The sequence below is a fragment of the Periplaneta americana genome, chromosome 7 (assembly GCF_040183065.1).
Source record: "Periplaneta americana isolate PAMFEO1 chromosome 7, P.americana_PAMFEO1_priV1, whole genome shotgun sequence".
In the NCBI taxonomy this organism is placed as follows: Eukaryota; Metazoa; Arthropoda; class Insecta; order Blattodea; family Blattidae; genus Periplaneta; species Periplaneta americana.
The window spans coordinates 172,801,623-172,820,763 of NC_091123.1; the positions used below are offsets into that span (position 1 = coordinate 172,801,623).

The 19,141-nt window shown below is 35.5% G+C and overlaps 1 protein-coding gene across 3 annotated transcripts in view; it reads right to left on the bottom strand.

Annotated features, from left to right (window-relative positions):
* Positions 1-3,662: 3,662 nt before the first annotated feature.
* Positions 3,663-19,141, bottom strand: part of LOC138703733 (bromodomain-containing protein 4B-like) — a 73,051-nt gene continuing 57,572 nt past the window's right edge. For all 3 annotated transcript variants that reach the window (XM_069831859.1, XM_069831860.1, XM_069831862.1), the window contains 6 exons: positions 17,656-17,953; positions 13,953-14,056; positions 13,614-13,707; positions 11,505-11,711; positions 6,972-7,057; positions 3,663-6,856 (listed from right to left, as the gene is read on the bottom strand). In XM_069831859.1, coding sequence (XP_069687960.1) covers positions 6,730-6,856; positions 6,972-7,057; positions 11,505-11,711; positions 13,614-13,707; positions 13,953-14,056; positions 17,656-17,953 — 916 coding nt within the window. In that variant the 3' untranslated portion in view covers positions 3,663-6,729. The remainder of the gene's footprint in view (positions 6,857-6,971; positions 7,058-11,504; positions 11,712-13,613; positions 13,708-13,952; positions 14,057-17,655; positions 17,954-19,141) is intronic.

Below are 19,141 nucleotides of genomic sequence, written 5' to 3' on the forward strand. Positions count from 1 at the left end.
AGCTCACATGGTTCACTGCAATCAAAGTGATGTTTTGCATGTGTGGCGGAAATTCCAGCAGACACATGCTTTAGACAGCTAGGATGGGTCGACCACGCAAAACAACCACTGCACAACCACTTGGAGAAACCAAATTGTCACTGCAACCACCTAAGGAAGGAAGCTCTGAGGGGCTACGGGAGCCAGTGTGTCTACGCAAACTGTTCGGAATCGCCTGCATGATATAGGACCAAGTTCTTGAAGACAATTGAGGGAACCCTGTCTCGATCATCAACACACAGCTCAGGGTGTACGATTGGCAAGAATGTTTGAAAATTAGACCCGGAAACAATGGCCTAAAACATTATTTACAGATGAAGTATTGCATTTCATCCAGATGACAACAGCATTCATGTCCAGAGGGCAAATGGTCAGCATTTGAATGAAGTTTTCGTCGCTGAATGCTACAAGCAAGGAAGCGGTTCAGCACTCTTAGGAGGAATCATGTTGGATCGCCACACATCACTACTCCACATCAGGGAATATGAGCACAACGTCCGTATAGTTAGAATGTCCATTAGGGCAGGTATCACTTTAATGGATGATTATGCTTGTGCTCACTGTGCCTACTTTGTGAATAGGTGCTTGGAAAGACGTGGTATTCAAAGGATGACCTGGCCAGTATCTACCAATATGAATTACATGGAACATACATGGAGATTGCTGAAAATAGCAATTGCTAAACATCCTCAACCACCACAAACCCTACAGGATCTCATACACACTGCTATATAGGAATGGGACAACCTTCTGCAAGATTTACTCAATAACCTGGTGTTGAGCACGTGCAACAGCCTCCAAACCTGTCTCATGTCTCAGGATTCGTGCTGGTCACAAACATTACTGAACGCATTGAAAATTCACTTTATTTTGGTTTATGGAATCAGTTAGTTTTTGTTTTCTATTTCTCCCTCATCGAATCGTGTATTATCTCAAAGATATTTCAGTGTCTGTTTCCTTGTGCTTTACATTATTAAAGAATACAGACCTTTATCTTAGATTTGGTCCACGAATACAAAATCTTCTAATACACGGAAGTTTTTTGACTAGTGTACGTACATACTTAATTTAAATTGAATTAAAAAAATTAAAATGCGATAATTTTGATCCAGAGACCACTCATTTGGTCATAAAAATTATTTTACGAAATACAGGAAACGAATGTACTGAATAGCCTATCAAGTTTTCTGTGCATAAAAAGCTATTTTAATCTTACCTGTCCTCGATTTACTCAAAAGTTACTGTGATAACATTATAGCAGTCCATCTAGAGAAACTACACTTTCCAATGATGAAATAATAATTAATTATACAAATCGGTTAATTTAGCTTCCGATATTACTTCATACAAACATAGAAACATTCTCTGTAGGCTATGATTCATAGTAGTCTTAGAGAAAAGTTTCGTCGCACAGATACTTTATATATCTCAGAAAGGAGGCAGTGCGCATGATCACACATACAATGAAACAAAAGTAATTTTAATATTTGAGGAGAAAAATTCGCTCCGGCACCAGGGGAATTGCCACCAAACCATTCCTACTATCAATATTCATTACACATTTTTTTGTTAATTGGTTTTAAACTGAATATATTTCTAAATTACCGTATTTACCCGTGTAATAGACGCATTTTTATTTATTATTTTTTTTCGATTTTTATAACAAAAAACTAGGGTGCATCCTTTATGCAAGGAAAAAATTTTAGTGAAAAAAAAAAGGAAACACTTATCAAAAGTGCGCCAGCTCAAATGCTGAAATAATCGATAGAATACAAACGATATATGGGCAATGACTAATAATTTATATATCAATTGTGTCGCACTTAAGACAATCGATAGTTATCAGCAGTTGTATAAACAGATGATAAGGTAACTTGTAACAATGAATACAGTGACAATAAGACAAATAAGACAAGACACTTTACTGTTGTTATTATTAACACTAGCCTTACCTCATTCATGTCAGGTTCAGCATCACTGCTATCATTTGTCGCAGATTCACATTCCTCTATGCATCTATTGTGCGAAAATTTTTTTTTTTTTCATTATTTTAATGCGAAAAATTGGGGTGCATCCATTATGCGGGTAAATACTGTAATATCACAGTCTAGTATATACAGTCACGAAGGTCAATACGTAGTAAATATGCATACATAGATAGTTGCTAACCACTAGGATTGCTAATATCGCCTCATTACAGATAATGTGAAATAGTACTGGCATAGTCTATTGTTCCTAGCACCCTCACAACTCAAGCTTCGTGACTGTATATACTAGACTGTGGTAATATCTGAACTATTAATTTAATCATATATACTGGTCTATGGACAGTCCTCGACCTCACTTCATTTCACCCCCTTTGATCTGATCACCTGGTTGGGTTTTTTCCGAGGTTTACCCCAACCGTAAGGCAAATGTCAGGTAATCTTTTGGCGAATCCTCGGGCCTCATCTCATCTCACTACATCTCGCCAAAATATTGTAAAAATTGTAATTGTAATTTTGTACAATTTTGTCTTGTTCCACATCTTAAAGCTTCTTTGCTAATGTTGTTGTTTTCTAATGCCAGGCGTTTGACAATAAAGTCATTTGACCTCTTGCACTCCAATATTTTTCAAAGATATTATCATGACCAGCCGCTGAAGCACAGATTTTGAGATGTTCCGAATCCATTTCTTGGTTTGAGTTGCACAACGGGCAGTTAGGGGATTGATATGTTCCAATTCTATGCAGGTGTTTGGCCAAACAGTCATGGCCTGTTGCCAATCTAAATGCAGTTACAGATGATTTTCGTGGTAAATCGGGAATTAACTGTGGATTTTGATGCAGAGAGTTCCATTTTTTCCCTTGGGATTGTGTTATAAAATTTTGTTTGTTGAAGTCTAAGTATGTAGATTTAATAAATCTTTTCACAGAGTAATACGTAGATTTAGTAACAGGTCTGTAAGTAGCAGTGCTGCCCTTCTTTGCTAATGTAAGATCTATGGAATATAATAAAACGAAATGAAAAAAAAAACTGAATCTGAATTACATTCCAATAACACACAATATCATAATCTGCCCTTGAAGTCCCAACATTACCTATTATATTTTTTAAGGATGTGCCTACAAGATACGTTTCTCACTAAAATAAGCATATCCACTTTGTTGGGATGCAGACTTTTTCGCCTTTTACTGATTAACTTTCCAGTTTTGGATAACAGTATTTCTGAGGGAACTGAAGATCTCAGTGTATATAGATACTTCCTGACCAAATTATTTAGTTGTGGATGAATGGCGTATGATAAAAGAAATGGATAAGTGGGAACAAAATACTGGATTTGCTTAGTTAGATATGAAAAATAATGTGTGCCTGAAATTTCCGTACGAGTTAAATAGTTGTTATAAAATATTACGTTTTTAGCAAATATTTTAAAAATTTTAGCACATAAAAAATAAAGTTTCTCACTTTTTAGCACCTAAAAATCACTTCCCTACTGATCACATATAGGAGCGGCACATATTTTTCTTTTTATGAAGTTAACGCTCATACAAGTACCTACATAAACTTTTTGATTCGAAACAAATTTTGGGATGGATATTAAATATGTATTTTGTAAAGTAAAAGTTTACCAAACCATAAGGCAGTGTTTTCAAACATTTTTATTACTTGCAAAACCAACAGTCACTACATACTGAGATAGCTAAAATGTATTAAAATCATTACAAGAAACAAGCAGTTTGCTGAGGGTGTTGTCGGTCCGAGCCAGCCAGCATCAGTTTAAAGCTGGGAATAGAGCCCTGAGGAGTTCCAACTACTCGCTGTAGACTAGTAGAGCAGTGTCCGGGTAGCCCAAGAATTCATTTCCACAATTCTTCTCGATATATTAAAATTCATTATGATTTCAGATTCTGAATACCTTTCCCTACCTTATAACAGGTTCAAACAACTTCAGTGTCCTTTTCTTACCCCTTTAGTTTTAATTTTATCGGACAAAAATCACTTTAATTAACACCAAAATTTAGGGTAAAGAAAACATGAAAGAAAATGAAGTAATAATGACAACCTGGCACAAAATCAGCATAGTCCTTCACAGAAGAATTACGAAGTATCTGACAGCAGAATTATACAAATAAAATTCATCTACACAGAAGACGGAAAGAAAGTGGAATAGAAGACATTATTTTCTCTTTAAGTTTCATAAAAACATAATATATGAAACAGTACACCTGTATATAACCCATTTTCTACACAATGGGTGTAAGGCTCTTTTTTTATTTTTATTATTTTTTTTCTCGAGGGGTAAGGCAATTAAATAAGACAACCATTCGTCTCCGTACAAATACGAGATCAGAATTTCAATAACACGCTCTTTCAAAATCAAGTAGTAAATATGACATAACAATACACAATGCAGGCCACCCGCAACACCAGTGCCATCTCCAAGAGGTTACAACAAACGGAACCATAATACATGTATGTACAGTCAGTTCACAAGGAACAAAATCAAACCAAAATATACACACACCACATCCTGAACGCAGATAAATAACTTAAATATTAAAACTCCATGCAACCCGTAACAATGTTCTTTCTATCCACACGGGTCATCAGGAACCGTTCTCACTAACGTTGCACTGATGTAGTAACATAGCAAAACGATACACAATGCCACTACAAGATGCAGTAAAAACATCCAAAATAATTAACAGTAACGCACTCCTGGCAACACTGTATCAACCGACTCGAACCCGGGCCCCCGTAACATCAGGGAGTTCCTGACAGTTCTCTTGCTATCACAAAGGAAAAGTGGAATGTCGCAGTTGGCAAACCTCACATTCTGACTAGTCAGGGTATGGTGAGATCTCTCTAAGGGAGCTACACAAATTTCTGTTCGTTAATTTCATTTACACTCCGAGTGAGATCTTGTAACCCGACTGATCATTTCACACTGTTACACCCTGTGTAAGTTCGCATTCATCTGCATGTGCAGTAAAATCCAGTTTATTCTACCAACCGCAAGAGCTGGATACAGGCAGTTTGCCGGGAGGGCTTCGCAACAAGTATAAAAAAAATTGCTCAACCGATAGCTAATCACATAGCTAACCAATAAATCACGTGACAGATACACCAAACTGAACAAATGGGCCAGGGAAAGCTCCATGCCTGGACCTTATCCTGAATCAATTTGATTCATTCCATATTATCACAAGCAATCTTCTGGAGATCTAATTCCATCTTGGTCTTCTGTTTCCCAAATGGTTGCTTTACACCAAAATCTACTTCTTCAATTAACATTTCTAGGCCTTGTTGCTAATATTCAAACGACCCAGCAATAATTGAAACATAAACAGAGGTCATAGTAATTATGAACTTTCTATTAATGTGTCTGCGTCATGTAAATTGGACAGTTGTCGTTCTTTTATTTTTGATGTTCTCATTTTTTTATTGGATTCAGATCTAAAAATCCTGCCAATTACTAATCATACAAAATGCGAAATACGTCATATTTAAATAATCAGTCTTTAGTAAAAGAAGATGAAGTATTTATTTATATTTTTGTCTTGTTCAATTGTCTATTAATACCAGTTTGTGGTTTCAGTCTTCTTAAACATTAAAAATTATTACGGAATAAAATTATTTTGTGCGAGATCGTGCTTGGTTTCCGCACAAAACCAATCCGCGGAAAGTCTAAAATTCCACATTCAGTATTCCCAACCTAACACACATAACAATTTCCCTCTTCTTACCGCTTAAGTGACATATTGATTTTACTGCTTTAGGCTTTTAACATGTTATTTTTAGAGACGTTCAATATAGTAATAATTATAAATTGGAAACTTACCACTGTAATTTCACCTAAATTGCATTGTTAATTATTGTTTTTAAATATTTGCAAAAATTAAGTAAACTCTAGAACTCCAATAAAGTTACTGCATTCGTGATGCAAGTAACATTAAGGAAGCTGTGAAAAATTCAACAAGATTCCATAGACTGGGGGGAAAAAAAGACAGACGTATATCGCGGCCTGCTGGAGTATAGTAAACACAGAAAACATTTTAAAGCAACAATGTTGAAGATAGATATTTTTGTTTTGCAAATTTGCAGTCATTGAACAGAAAACAACTAATTAGAAATTCCTCTTTCAGGTATGTAATAAACGATCTTCGCACAAAATAATGTATGATACACGAGCGGTATGTCTTCTTTCATTTCTCGGAAATTAAAAAAGCTCAACTACATTTCGCTTTTCCAAACTTTTCCTCGAACATGAAAACTTCAACATACTGCTCTTGTAACGCATATTACTATTAAAGGGCGGGTTTTAAGGAAGAAGATGTCATGTTAGATGGAAGAAATAGATCTGTGGTGCAGCAGTTATTTAGGCTACATGAATCACAATAATTAATAGCCCAGGAGACCAAGACAGGTATAGAGAATTAGAAGTAAATCAGTTATGAATATGATATACAGCTTCAGCTTTTCAAAATAAATTTCATATCAATGGAGCTTTTACTGCACAATGCTTACATGAGGTGACACCCCACGCACATTTACTTTAACGACATTCTGCCAGCACTATTATCCTGATCAGTCACCCTGACAGAGTATACAGTTAACCAAGGAAAACAGCAGCTAGGGAAGGAAGACGTACATCAGTCAATCAGTCAGTCAGTCCTTGTGGTTGCAGCCTAGACACTCCAGCAACTGTCAGGTGGACGGCAAATCCTTGTTCAGATGAGTCTCTATGTCCACACGGCAAATTGGACAGCGCTTGTTGGTTGCTAGCCACTGGTCCACACATTCAATGTGGAAGAGATGCATACATGGCAAACGTCTGCAACAAAAAAATCATAAGTTTACATTGTGGTAAACATCCAAATTATGTTCATAATAATTCGAGAAACATGTTTAAACAAATGAAATGTGCATTTCTTGCTCAGCACTTTTACCTGACATCCTCGTTGTCTTCAAACTCAGAGAGGCAAATTGTACATTTCTCTGTGTTGTCCTCTGTATCGTCAGTACTTCTCTTTACCTGAAACACATTATCAGATGTACACTTTCAGTCAAGACAACTAATTAAACTTAACTGGTATCTTAGGGTATCTGAACTCTGTGGCAGACATGTGTCACGTGAATGTATAAATCTTGACCTTCAAGTATTGGCACAAAAAGTTTCTCTCTAAAATCCTCATTCAAACATGTATAGTCGGACCATCGGATCTGTGCCCCCGTAAGATATGCGAACTGAACTGTAATTCCTTCTCAGCCTCGGTAATTCATTTCTCTCCCTGCATTCCTATCTCTCTCTTTTCTATCTTTCTCTTTTCTATCTCTCTCCCTTTCTGTCCCCCATTACTCACAATTTTGGCCTTCTTGCGGGACAGTTTACAATATTTGCACTTACAGTCCAGTGTTGTCAACTCAACATGAATATTGTAGCACGGAGTGGCGAAAGAAATATTATTAAGTACGTAATAGCATTTTGCAATGAAGAGAAACAAACAGGTCAATATCTGTTTCCTATAAATCAGGCAACGAAAAGAGCAACTGATATCACAGGTGAGGCTTATTTTATTTTAATTGATTATGTATTAAAATTATTTACTTAACTAATACTAATAATACAACATTTTATGTAATTTATATAGACAGGTCAGAAATCCTAATAAAGCAAATCAGGAGAGGGGGAGTCTGTGCAAGAGATGAAAAGCTAGAATCACCAGAGAAGAATAGACCAAAGGAACTATTAATTATTCTAGATGATATGAACTGATGTATTTTAAGAAGAAAGATACAACAATGTTATGCCGTTCAGAAAGAAGTTTCAACATTGAATAAATTACTGAAAAGTAATAATTTCCAAGGTTGGAGAGAAAAACTACGGAAAGGTATTCAAGACATGGGATTTAGGTTTAAAAAATGTAGAAATACAAGATATATTTTGATTGAAAGAAATAATATTGTAGCATGGAGGACCAGTTATTTATGACACCATTTGACGGAAGTTTCGCAACATCCCTATTCGGCAAGGTTCGTGGCCTGCTGTTTAACGTGGTGGAGGAAAGCAGGTGGAATGGAGTGAGTACAGGCATTAACTTTTCCAAGAACGACGACAGCGCTGAAGGGGCACAGATCCAATGGTCCGACAATAACACCTATATTCGACATCATGCCAATTAAGTATTGCAAATTACTCAAGTATGATTTTTGTTGTGCTATTGTTACATGCACCTGACAATTAATTATTATTTCGTTGAATAACAGAAAGCAGATGATCCTATATTGTAATTATTTAACATTTATGTTCAACATACCATAACAATATAAAAGCTTCATTATTACAGCAATAAACATTACATTAGAAAATAAATTTAAATAATATTCATTTACATTCTACAGTATGAGCCATCCCTACCCAATTATCTCCTGGCTTAGTTGCCTTCTTGGTGTCACTTGTGAGGTTCAAACCTGTCTTCAGATAGTAGACTAAACAACAAGTATAAGCCATGGGCCACCTCTGAGCAGCAATAAATGCTCAAACAGGAATAATCTTTATGAAGAACATAACAAAAATAACAATAACAATAACCACCAACACCAGCCAACTACTGGCCTCGTGTCTATTATGCCTCAACAGAGACCAACAATCATTGAACCAACACGGGAGTATCACAAGCATAATCATCCCCCAGTTGTTATAGTTGGTTCACAGAACCAGATTTCACCTTTTGTAGCTTCCCAAATTTATCAAGATGCTAGGTGGGCACCAGACCCATACACTGGCCGAAATTTCACGAAAAAAATTCTTCCTCCACGAGCACTTAAGCCAGCTCTCATTCTATAGGGTGAATCCAGGCATGATGCCTTAAACTATGACACTATGGCATAGGAGTTACGAAGGACACAGAGTATGGAATATCCTTACTTACTGGCTTTTAAGGAACCCGCAGGTTCATTGCCGCCCTCACATAAGCCCGCCATTGGTCCCTATCCTGGGATAGATTAATCCATTCTCTATCATCATATCCCACCTCCCTCAAATCCATTTTAATATTATCTTCCCATCTATGTCTCGGCCTCCCTAAAGGTCTTTTTCCCACCAGCCTCCCAACTAACACTCCATATGCATTTCTGGATTCGCCCATATGTGCTACATGTCCTGCCCATCTCAAACGTCTGGATTTAATGTTCCTAAATGTCAGGTGAAGAATACAATGCATGCAGTTCTGTGTTGTGCAACTTTCTCCATTCTCTTGTAACTTCATACCTCTTAGCCCCAAATATCTTCCTAAGCATCTTATTCTCAAACACCCTTAACCTATGTTCCTCTCTCAAAGTGAGAGGCTAAGTTTCACAACCATAAAGAACAACCGGTAATATAACTGTTTCATAAATTCTAACTTTCAGATTTTTGACAGCAGACTGGATGATGAAAGCTTCTCAACCGAATAATAACTGGCATTTCCCATATTTATTCTGTGTTTAATTTCCTCCCGAGTATCATTTATATTTGTTACTGTTGCTCCAAGATATTTGAACTTCTCCACCTCTTCAAAAGATAAATTTCCAATTTTTATATTTCCATTTCGTACAATATTCTCGTTACGAGACATAATCATATACTTTGTCTTTTCGGGATTTACTTCCAAACCTATCTCTTTACTTGCTTCCAGTAAAATTCCCATGTTTTCCCTAATCGTTTGTGGATTTTCCCCTAACATATTCACGTCATCCACACAGACAAGCAGCTGATGAAATAAATGCAAATTCCGAAGTCTACACACATCTTGTTAAATTAAATATTCTAGTTAATGAATTAAAAAGAACACAAGATGAAGTAAGAGCTCCAGAGTGGCAATAAGTGAAGACAATTTATTTTAAGAAGCACACAAAAAGTGACGTGACATCACACGAAATTCAGCTCGACTTCAAATCTTCCTATAATGAATACATTTCCATGACCACTGTCCATAAAAAGGTTTCGAGCCACTAGTATGTATTTTGATAAAATTCTTACAAATGAATGTTAAGACATGAAAATACATAAAAAATATATCTATGTACTAAATGGACCTTGAAATATAATAACTGGATAACAGAGGAGTGGAAGAATATTATTTTGATGAATGAATTCAAATTTGAGGAGCGTAAGCAGTAATAAGCCTCAACAAAACTAGCATGCACATATTATGATGCATTAACAATGAACTGCCTCTCGAAAATATTCTTCTGATTGACAAGTGACGTCTTTAAATTGTTTATTTTAGTATTTCGAAGATCTCCAGTCAAATAATCGAACTTGTATGTTCAGTCTCGTAATGAGGTCTGATGTATTTTTTCACAACTACAACACTTTTTTATGCAGGTAAGGCAAAGTGATTTTTATCTAAAATTAAGAAGACTGTAAGAATTAACTTTCTTCTAAAATTAATAATGATTAAACAAAATAGAACAGAAACGAATAGCATACATTTAGTCGCCTTCACCACTATGTTCTTTGCCAATTCTACTTTGTACTAAGATGTTATTAATAATAATTACTTTAATTTTATATCCTGTACGTATGTTCAACTACCATACCATATTTATCATAAATATTTCAGAAATCAAATGCTGAAGCAGTACATATTAATTATAAACACGCTGAACAATAACTAAATAAAATTTTAATGGAGTTACCTTTACACTCCACAAAAAAATACATTGGACATCTGAACATTTCTTGATGCACATTTTGAAAGTTTATGCAGTTTTTTAAAGTATGAAAGCGAATTTTATATCCAGAACTGCAAGATGAAAACAATAACACAAACTCTTATGCAGGCCACATTTTTACATATTTTGTCAAACTCTTGGGGGCAAGAAGAAAATAAGCAGCCCACAGGCCATGGTTCGTCAATGACTATATGAGGCGTGTAGTTGCAAAATCAGATACATCATTTTTTTTTTTTCTAAAATGAGTCAATGTTACATTTCATATCTTCATATGATTCTACAACTGCTATAGCATTGTTATGCTCCAAAGCCAGATACATCACATGGATTTGTATGCTGAAAGAATAGTATTGGTTGCAAATCCTTGGTTCCTTGCAAAACAGAAAAATTATGTTTTAGTGATGTATCTGATTTTGCAACTAAACGCCTCATATATGAACTTATAAAATCATGATTGTTGAGTATTCTATTATTTCGTCAAATAAAAACCCTGAAACTTTTGATAGAAAGGAATGTATTTGAAGGACCATAATTTTCAGTTGAATCGACTTGTAGATAATGGGGGGGGGGGGGACTTTTTTTTTTTTCGGTATGAGGGATGCTGAAACACGTATTTCCGTAAAATTCTTAAAACTGATTTTTTATAGCTGCACAATAATTTTTCTTTATGAGAAATTAGGATATATTGCCTAATGACATAACTATTTTCGGCAATAACTTCACCTGCTAATATTAATAAAATTAAATTTGGTAAAATCTCGCACCTGTTTGTACTTATGAGGGAAAGTGTAGCGCTCAATGGTGTCCTGAGTAGCACCACGGTTCATCTGTGCCAGACGACGTTGTTCCACAACACGCATGTAGTCTTCAAGCCGTGCTGTCATGTGGCGAGCCAGGAATGGGAATGGCATCAACTCAGGTGGTAATACAGGAGGAAACACGAGTTCCTGTGGCCGAGGACTACCAGCCGCCTGGAAAACAGATATTTCTAATGAGATGTTTTATCTTATGGCAATGTCAACAATGTGAAGTAAAATATTCAGAGAGGTGTTTAACCTTGCAGAATCTTCTCTCTTTTTTTCATAGGTAGCAAAAGATATTTATATATACAATACAGAATTTCAAAAGTGGCCAGCAGCTGCTCTTAAAATATATGTAACTTCTTTACCTAAATGTCGAAGTACTAATTACATCATTCATAAACAGTTTCTTATTCACAGTAATAAAAATAGTTGTCTACTGGATGTTCATTTCAAAGTGTGTCATGACGTCACTGTTGTTGGGTCACCGATTTGAAGCGAGTTTCAGTTTATATGTTAGAGAAGTTGCCTATTATTTAAGGCGTTCTTCAATCTGAACTTGAGAACGTGTACGGTATAACTTGAACGTCGTAGCAACAGATGGTGGTCTGTACGGTCTGTGTGCTACCATAACCTCTTTCGAACTGTGTTTTGCGCCGGCAAGTCGTACGCAGGGTATTTGTTATCATCGGTTGCGTACGGTAACATTCCACAACACAAATCAAATGCTCCGTGTCCATGTTGACCGTCGAAGTTAATGTCAACAAATACGTAAGTAATCGTCTTAACCCTCTCCCCATATCTCGACAGTACGTATTTCCAAACAGTTCACATTCCTGCCACTACCGGCGTTACCGTACGTATCGGCACGTACTCTTCAGAATGAACGCCGTACTTGCTAGCCAACTTCTCTGCCTCTTAGATTATACACCTGAGCTGCGGAAGTGTAGGAAGATTGAATTCTCTAGGCTCATCAGCTAGCCACATGACGGCATGCAGCGAGCCAAGACACATTTTGAACTGAACACCCAGTATTTCATATGAGCTAAACATGAATTCTCCTGAATCAAAAACAGTTACTAGGACCAAAGATTTGCATGTAAAGTGCTGTTTTCATTACTGTTCATGATGATACCAATTCAAACATTCAGGTGACAGCAGGGAAGTCTGCTTCAAAAGCATTTCAATTCATATTTGGAATATTATGAGCACCTGCGATTCAGCACATCTTTTTACAATTAGATACCTTTAAAGCTATAACCAACCCATTATTGAATCAATGTTGTACACTGGACTGCAAAAACCTACACATATCATGTGTATTTCAAACTACAATATATAATATTACATACATGATCCTTTGACAAAATATTTTCAGTTTTAGGTTAGGCGGTTCAAAATATATCATGATGTTACTATTATAATTTCAGTTGTGTTTTTCATTTCAAAGATTTTTTTGTTATTAGGTTACATAACCCTTTTTCTTTAAAGAATGGTTTCCATACAGTTCAATAAATAAAATCTTTTCTTGTGTAGTACAATAATCTACTGTTTCAAGATTAATGCCATTAAACAGAATTTTAGTTGGCAATAATCAGGCCTGCTAATTTATTACACATGGCCACTTACAAGAAATACCACTTTCAATTTTTTTTATACATGTTTTTCTTACGACAATGTTAATTCCCGATGTACTATTGTACTATAGTTTGAAATACACATGATATATATATATATATATATATATATATATATATTGTATATGAAGCCTCCAATTCCAAAACTGTCTACATCCATTCTTAACAATTTTCAGGAAATGTCAAAAACTGATAACTTTTTTCCTAATTGTTTGCAGTGTTCGTCATATTTGAAGCTTATTTATGGAAGGAAAGAGGGAATTTAGGCACAACAATCATTACAAAATTGCTAGATACATTTAGGTAGATGACAAAACCGCCATTATCTCAATTTTTTCTAAAATGGATTTAGACAGTTTTGGAATTCGACACTTCATATATATATTTGTACAATAAACAATTAGATATTATGAATTTTAAAACTGAAAGTACTTACCATAGTAGGTGCAATGCTTATATGTAGGTGGTGCATGCGGCCAGGTGGGTGGTAGTGATATAGATGGTGATGCACGTGTTGATGTGAGCTCTCCCTTAAAAAGATAAAATATCAACACATCAGAACAACGCACATAAAACTGAACTGAACTGATTTTCAGGAGGGGCACATCAAGACTCCGACTTTGCAAGATCTACTGCACCAACTTCAAGTTAGGTGTGTTCCCAAACCTACACTAGCTGATTAAACTAAGGTTTGCTGCTTACTAGGTTATGAGCAGGCAATTGCACTCATTCCTAGATCATTATATAACTGAAAAAATGAGGCATAAGTACTTACATGGCCATGCCAGGTGGTGAGCTCTGAACAACTATTTCAGTCTGAATATCAGGAACCATGGAGCCAGGCGGCGGCACAAGCAGGTCAACATCAGGAGGAGGTACCTGCACAAACATATGTTTTAATTGCAAAAGCATCCAAGGGTAAACTGACATGTAGCATTATAAAGTTACAAGAAGCTATTATACATATTTCCGCATCAGTGTTACGAGTCCAACAAAAGTTTGGTTTGTATGTTTGTACATGGCAGTGAAACAGAGACAAACAGAAGAGGAAAAATAAAGGTTAAAAAGAGAAAAAATAAATCATAAAAAGAAACAAAAAGTTGACGAAATCCATGTACAAAAATTGCCTATAAGAAGTTTCACTGATCATAATGTCCTATGAATGTAAACAATGAATAAAATTTGAATCAATATAAATTTAAGAATGCAGTTATATTGTCAAACTCCAAAGCAGCTATTCTATCAATAGTCTCTAAACACACACCTTCATCTCAAAGAGCAAAAATAGCTAAAATGCTCTCTCAATTAATATCACTTAATAAAAGAATTGTATTCCAATTAATACCATCCCATTGTGGAATCCTGGGAAACGACAATGCGGATGCTTTAGCAAAGAAGGGCAGCACTGCTACTTACAGACCTGTTACTAAATCTACGTATTACTCTGTGAAAAGATTTATTAAATCTAAATACTTAGACTTCAACAAACAAAATTTGATAATACAATCTCAAGGGAAAAAAATGGAACTCTCTGCATCATAATTCACAGTTAATTCCCGATTTACCACGAAAATCGTCTGTAGCTGCATTTAGACTGGCAACAGGCCATGATTGTTTGGCCAAACACCTGCATAGAATTGGAATATATCAGTCCCCTAACTGCCCATTGTGCAACTCAAACCAAAAAATGGATTCGGAACACCACAAAATCTGTGCTTCAGTGGCTGACCATAATAATATCTTTGAAAAATATTGGAGTGCAAAAGGTCAAATGACTTTATTGTCAAACACCTGGCATTAGAAAACACAACAACAAATTTGAATCAATATCCAAGACTGAAAAATGCCAACCTACATTAGCACCCAACATGTACTATAACAATAAGTTCCATGTTATTTTAAAATTAAAATTGACTCGCGAAAGTTCCCTTTTCATAATTCTTATAATTTCTTTCACCTATGATTTCATTATCGTGTTTTTGAAAATTTAAATTGTATGTAAGGATTAAACCTAGATCTTTAATAGAAAAACCAAAAGTGAAATTTTCAGAATTCATAGTGTATAGAATGAACATTTTGTTGTAGAGATGCTTTATGAAAACTTATCAAAAAGTATTTCTAACGTTCAATGAAAAATTATTTGGTACAGGTATAATCCAGGTAACAAGACTATATATATCATGTGATGCAATTAAAATTATGCCATAGCCTACACATTATTATTTGCAATAAAGATTAGTAATTACATGCCTTAACCGTTTCTCAATTCATTCAAAACATATCTTCCATAAATATCTAATTTTAGGTTTCATGCTATTCTTTTATTTCTACAACCAATAAAGGTTAGTAAATGTAAAAAGTAAATAGCATTCTCACGTAGTATAAAATGTTGTTGTTGTTGTTTTCTAATGCCAGGCGTTTGACAATAAAGTCATTTGACCTCTTGCACTCCAATATTTTTCAAAGATATTATCATGGCCAGCCACTGAAGAACAGATTTTGAGGTGTTCCGAATCCATTTCTCGGTTTGAGTTGCACAATGGGCAGTTAGGGGACTGATATATTTCAATTTTATGCAGGTGTTTGGCCAAACAATCATGGCCTGTTGCCAATCTAAATGCAGCTACAGACGATTTGCGTGGTAAATCGGGAATTAACTGTGGATTTTGATGCAGAGAGTTCCATTTTTTCCCTTGGGATTGTGTTATCAAATTTTGTTTGTTGAAGTCTAAGTATGTAGATTTAATAAATCTTTTCACAGAGTAATACGTAGATTTAGTAACAGGTCTGTAAGTAGCAGTGCTGCCCTTCTTTGCTAAAGCATCCGCATTCTCGTTTCCCAGGATTCCACAATGGGATGGTATCCATTGGTATACAATTCTTTTATTGAGTGATATTAATTGTGAGAGCATTTTAGTTATTTCTGCTGTTTGAGATGAAAGTGTGTGTTTAGAGACGATTGATAGAATAGCTGCTTTGGAGTCTGACAATATAACTGCATTTTTAAATTTATTGATGTGGCATAGAAGATTCCTGAGACATTCATTTATTGCAATGATTTCACCATCAAAACTTGTTGTTCCATATCCAAGAGATCTATAAAGTGAGAAGAGACAGCACGTAACACCTGCACCAGCACCTTGTTCTCTGGAGATCAAGGATCCGTCAGTGTATAAATGAAGCCAGTTTTGTGGAGGATATCTAATATTAATTGTCTCTAAAGACAATTGTTTTAGTATTTCAGTGTTTACTTCTGATTTTAGTATTTCTTCTGTTAAATTTAGATTATATTCTATATTTAATAGAGTTAAAGGGTTTGGTTTAATTTGTAGGTTTTCTTTTAAATTCGGGATATTGAATTTCTGTTGTTTTTCACGAGAAATGAGGGGTATTTTGATCAGTGTTCATTATAGATGCCTGTTGCTAGTAGCCAGAGTCGGGGTGTAGTCAATATATACTGCAGGGCTGTGTCTTCTGCAACTGGTACTGATGATTTTAATTTACTTCTTTTGTGGTTTATGGATGGACAGTATAGAAGAATGTGTTCCAGATCTTCATCATGATTATTACACCACAGACAAGTAGGATTATCAGAAATGTGAAATCGGTGTAGGTACAATTGAGTGACAATGTGACCTGTTCTGGCCCTTGTTAAAAATGATTGAACATGTCTGGGCAAGTTTTTGTACATTTCCAGGTCATTTGGTTTCTTTTGTATAGACTGTAAAATTTTTCCTTTGTCAGAAGAGAGCCAATTGTTGATCCATAGGTTTGTAAAATGAGACTTTACTGAAGCAAAAGCATTGGAGAGAGATATCATTTTCTCGTTTCCAGGTATACCACAATGACTAGGTATATAAGTGAAAGTGTATAATATGCCAGTTATTCTATTCATAAGATGATTTATAAAGAGCAGTTTACAACTTACAAAGAACTGCTTCAAAATTTAACATGGAAACATCAACTGAAAAAACTAAAGTGATGGCAGTTTTAGGAAAAGATACAATTCCATGCAAAATTATTATAAATAATACATTATTAGAACGTGTGAATTCATTTAATTATATAGGTTATAATTTATCATACATAAATGATGATATGACTAGCAAAATTTATAAATTTATAAAAATTACCAGAACTATTAACAATGTATTCAAATCATCCAAATTACAAAGACGTACAAGGCTCAAGATATATAAAACCCTTGCACGACCAACTCTAGTTTATGACAGCGAGGCATGGACAATTAGGAAGTGTGATGAACTAACGAGAGAAGGTTAACAACAGTCGAAATGTGATTCATCCAAAAACTGCAGACCACCGTCGGAATGTAGGGATCCTCAAACAACTTAAAATTGATCCTATCGTCAATATCTACAGCAATAACATACTTTGGAAGAGAGAATACAATTATTTTTCAATTATAACAATATTTATTATAATATGAAATCATTCAGTAAGTGACAAATCTGACTCACCATAGAAGGAGGAGCAGGCGGTGGTATCATAGCAGAGGGACCAGGCGTAGGTACCACCTCTGGGCGGCTGTAAACAGTGGGCTGCTGAGGAGTAGGCAAAGGTGGTTGATGATGGTGGTGATGAGGATGGTGATGATGGATTCCATAGGAATGATGCCCTTGTTGTTGCTGTTGCTGCTGCTGCTGTTGTTGCTGTTGCGAAGACATGCGCGGTGGGTGGTGGTGTGGCTGCTGTTGTGGTTGTGGCTGTTGTTGCGGCTGTTGATACATATCCAGGAACAAGTTTTCCCGTGGGCGGCTAAAAAGGTCACAATGTTACAACAGTATATTATAAAACAAGTTATATAATGTTATACTTTACGGCAAGAGTCAATTTTTAGGGAATGAACGAAGCAAGTTTCCTAGCATCATAAAACAATTAAGAAATAACATCAGATTTGTAATGATGGGTAGTTTGATATCATCACAGTCATGAAGCTTGAGTTCATGAGGGTACTAGGAACAACAGACTGTGCAGGTACTATTTCGCATTGTCTGTAATGAGACCGCTACTGTTCTTTTGTCGGTACGAGGGTGTCCAGAATTTATGTTTGGAAGGGGGGAAACTTTCACCGTGTCCTGGACAGGACGTTGTGTCCCCAACATGGTTCAGAAGGGATATCTACTTTAGTAGACAGTATTTTTAATACAAAGATTGCAAGAATGCACGCTGCTCCCACAATTTGTTTTGTCATTCACACTCCCTCATCTGGAAGATCTGGTGAAGTGAAGAGCAGGAGGAGGAGACGGAGAATGAAGGCACTGACATGGACCACCCCTGATTGAAATACATTGTAAACCCTCATTAAAATCTATAATTTTCCCTTAAAACCTTCATTTTGTTTTGGAGGCCTTTTCCCTGTATCTTAATCAAATTCCAGGAAGTTGCCTCCTATCTCTGAGATTTGCAGGGCAATCAATGAAACAAGGTAACTAATTTTTAAGAAGTTGTGGTGCGAATACTATTTAATAATATTTAAATGTCATTTTCTTTTAATTTTATATAATTTTTCCATTAGTTTAAGGGCATTTTAATGATCATTTTAAGTAGATTTTTAGGTCATCAACATCCGCCCCTACTTATAAGAATTCCCGATCTGGTTAATTAAGACTTTCTCATTTTCGTTAGTCAGGCAGTTAACTATTCCCATACGAGGATACAGGATCGCAGTAATGTAACTGTGCAGATTTTAACAGTTTATTCCTTAGATAGAGCACAACAAAACTTCTAATGCCATATTACTAACAAATGAATACTTTTCTCATTAAAAAAAATGTTCCCCTATATGTTAATACTGTTTTACTCAATAAGTACTGTATGTATGATTTTGATTTTTATTCCTTTCATTAGAGAAACATTTTCATGTAAAATTCGATTAGTTGGAACCGTAGCATCGAGATATTAAAATTATCCTACAGACTTCAAATAATCAACAGTCTAAGTTTT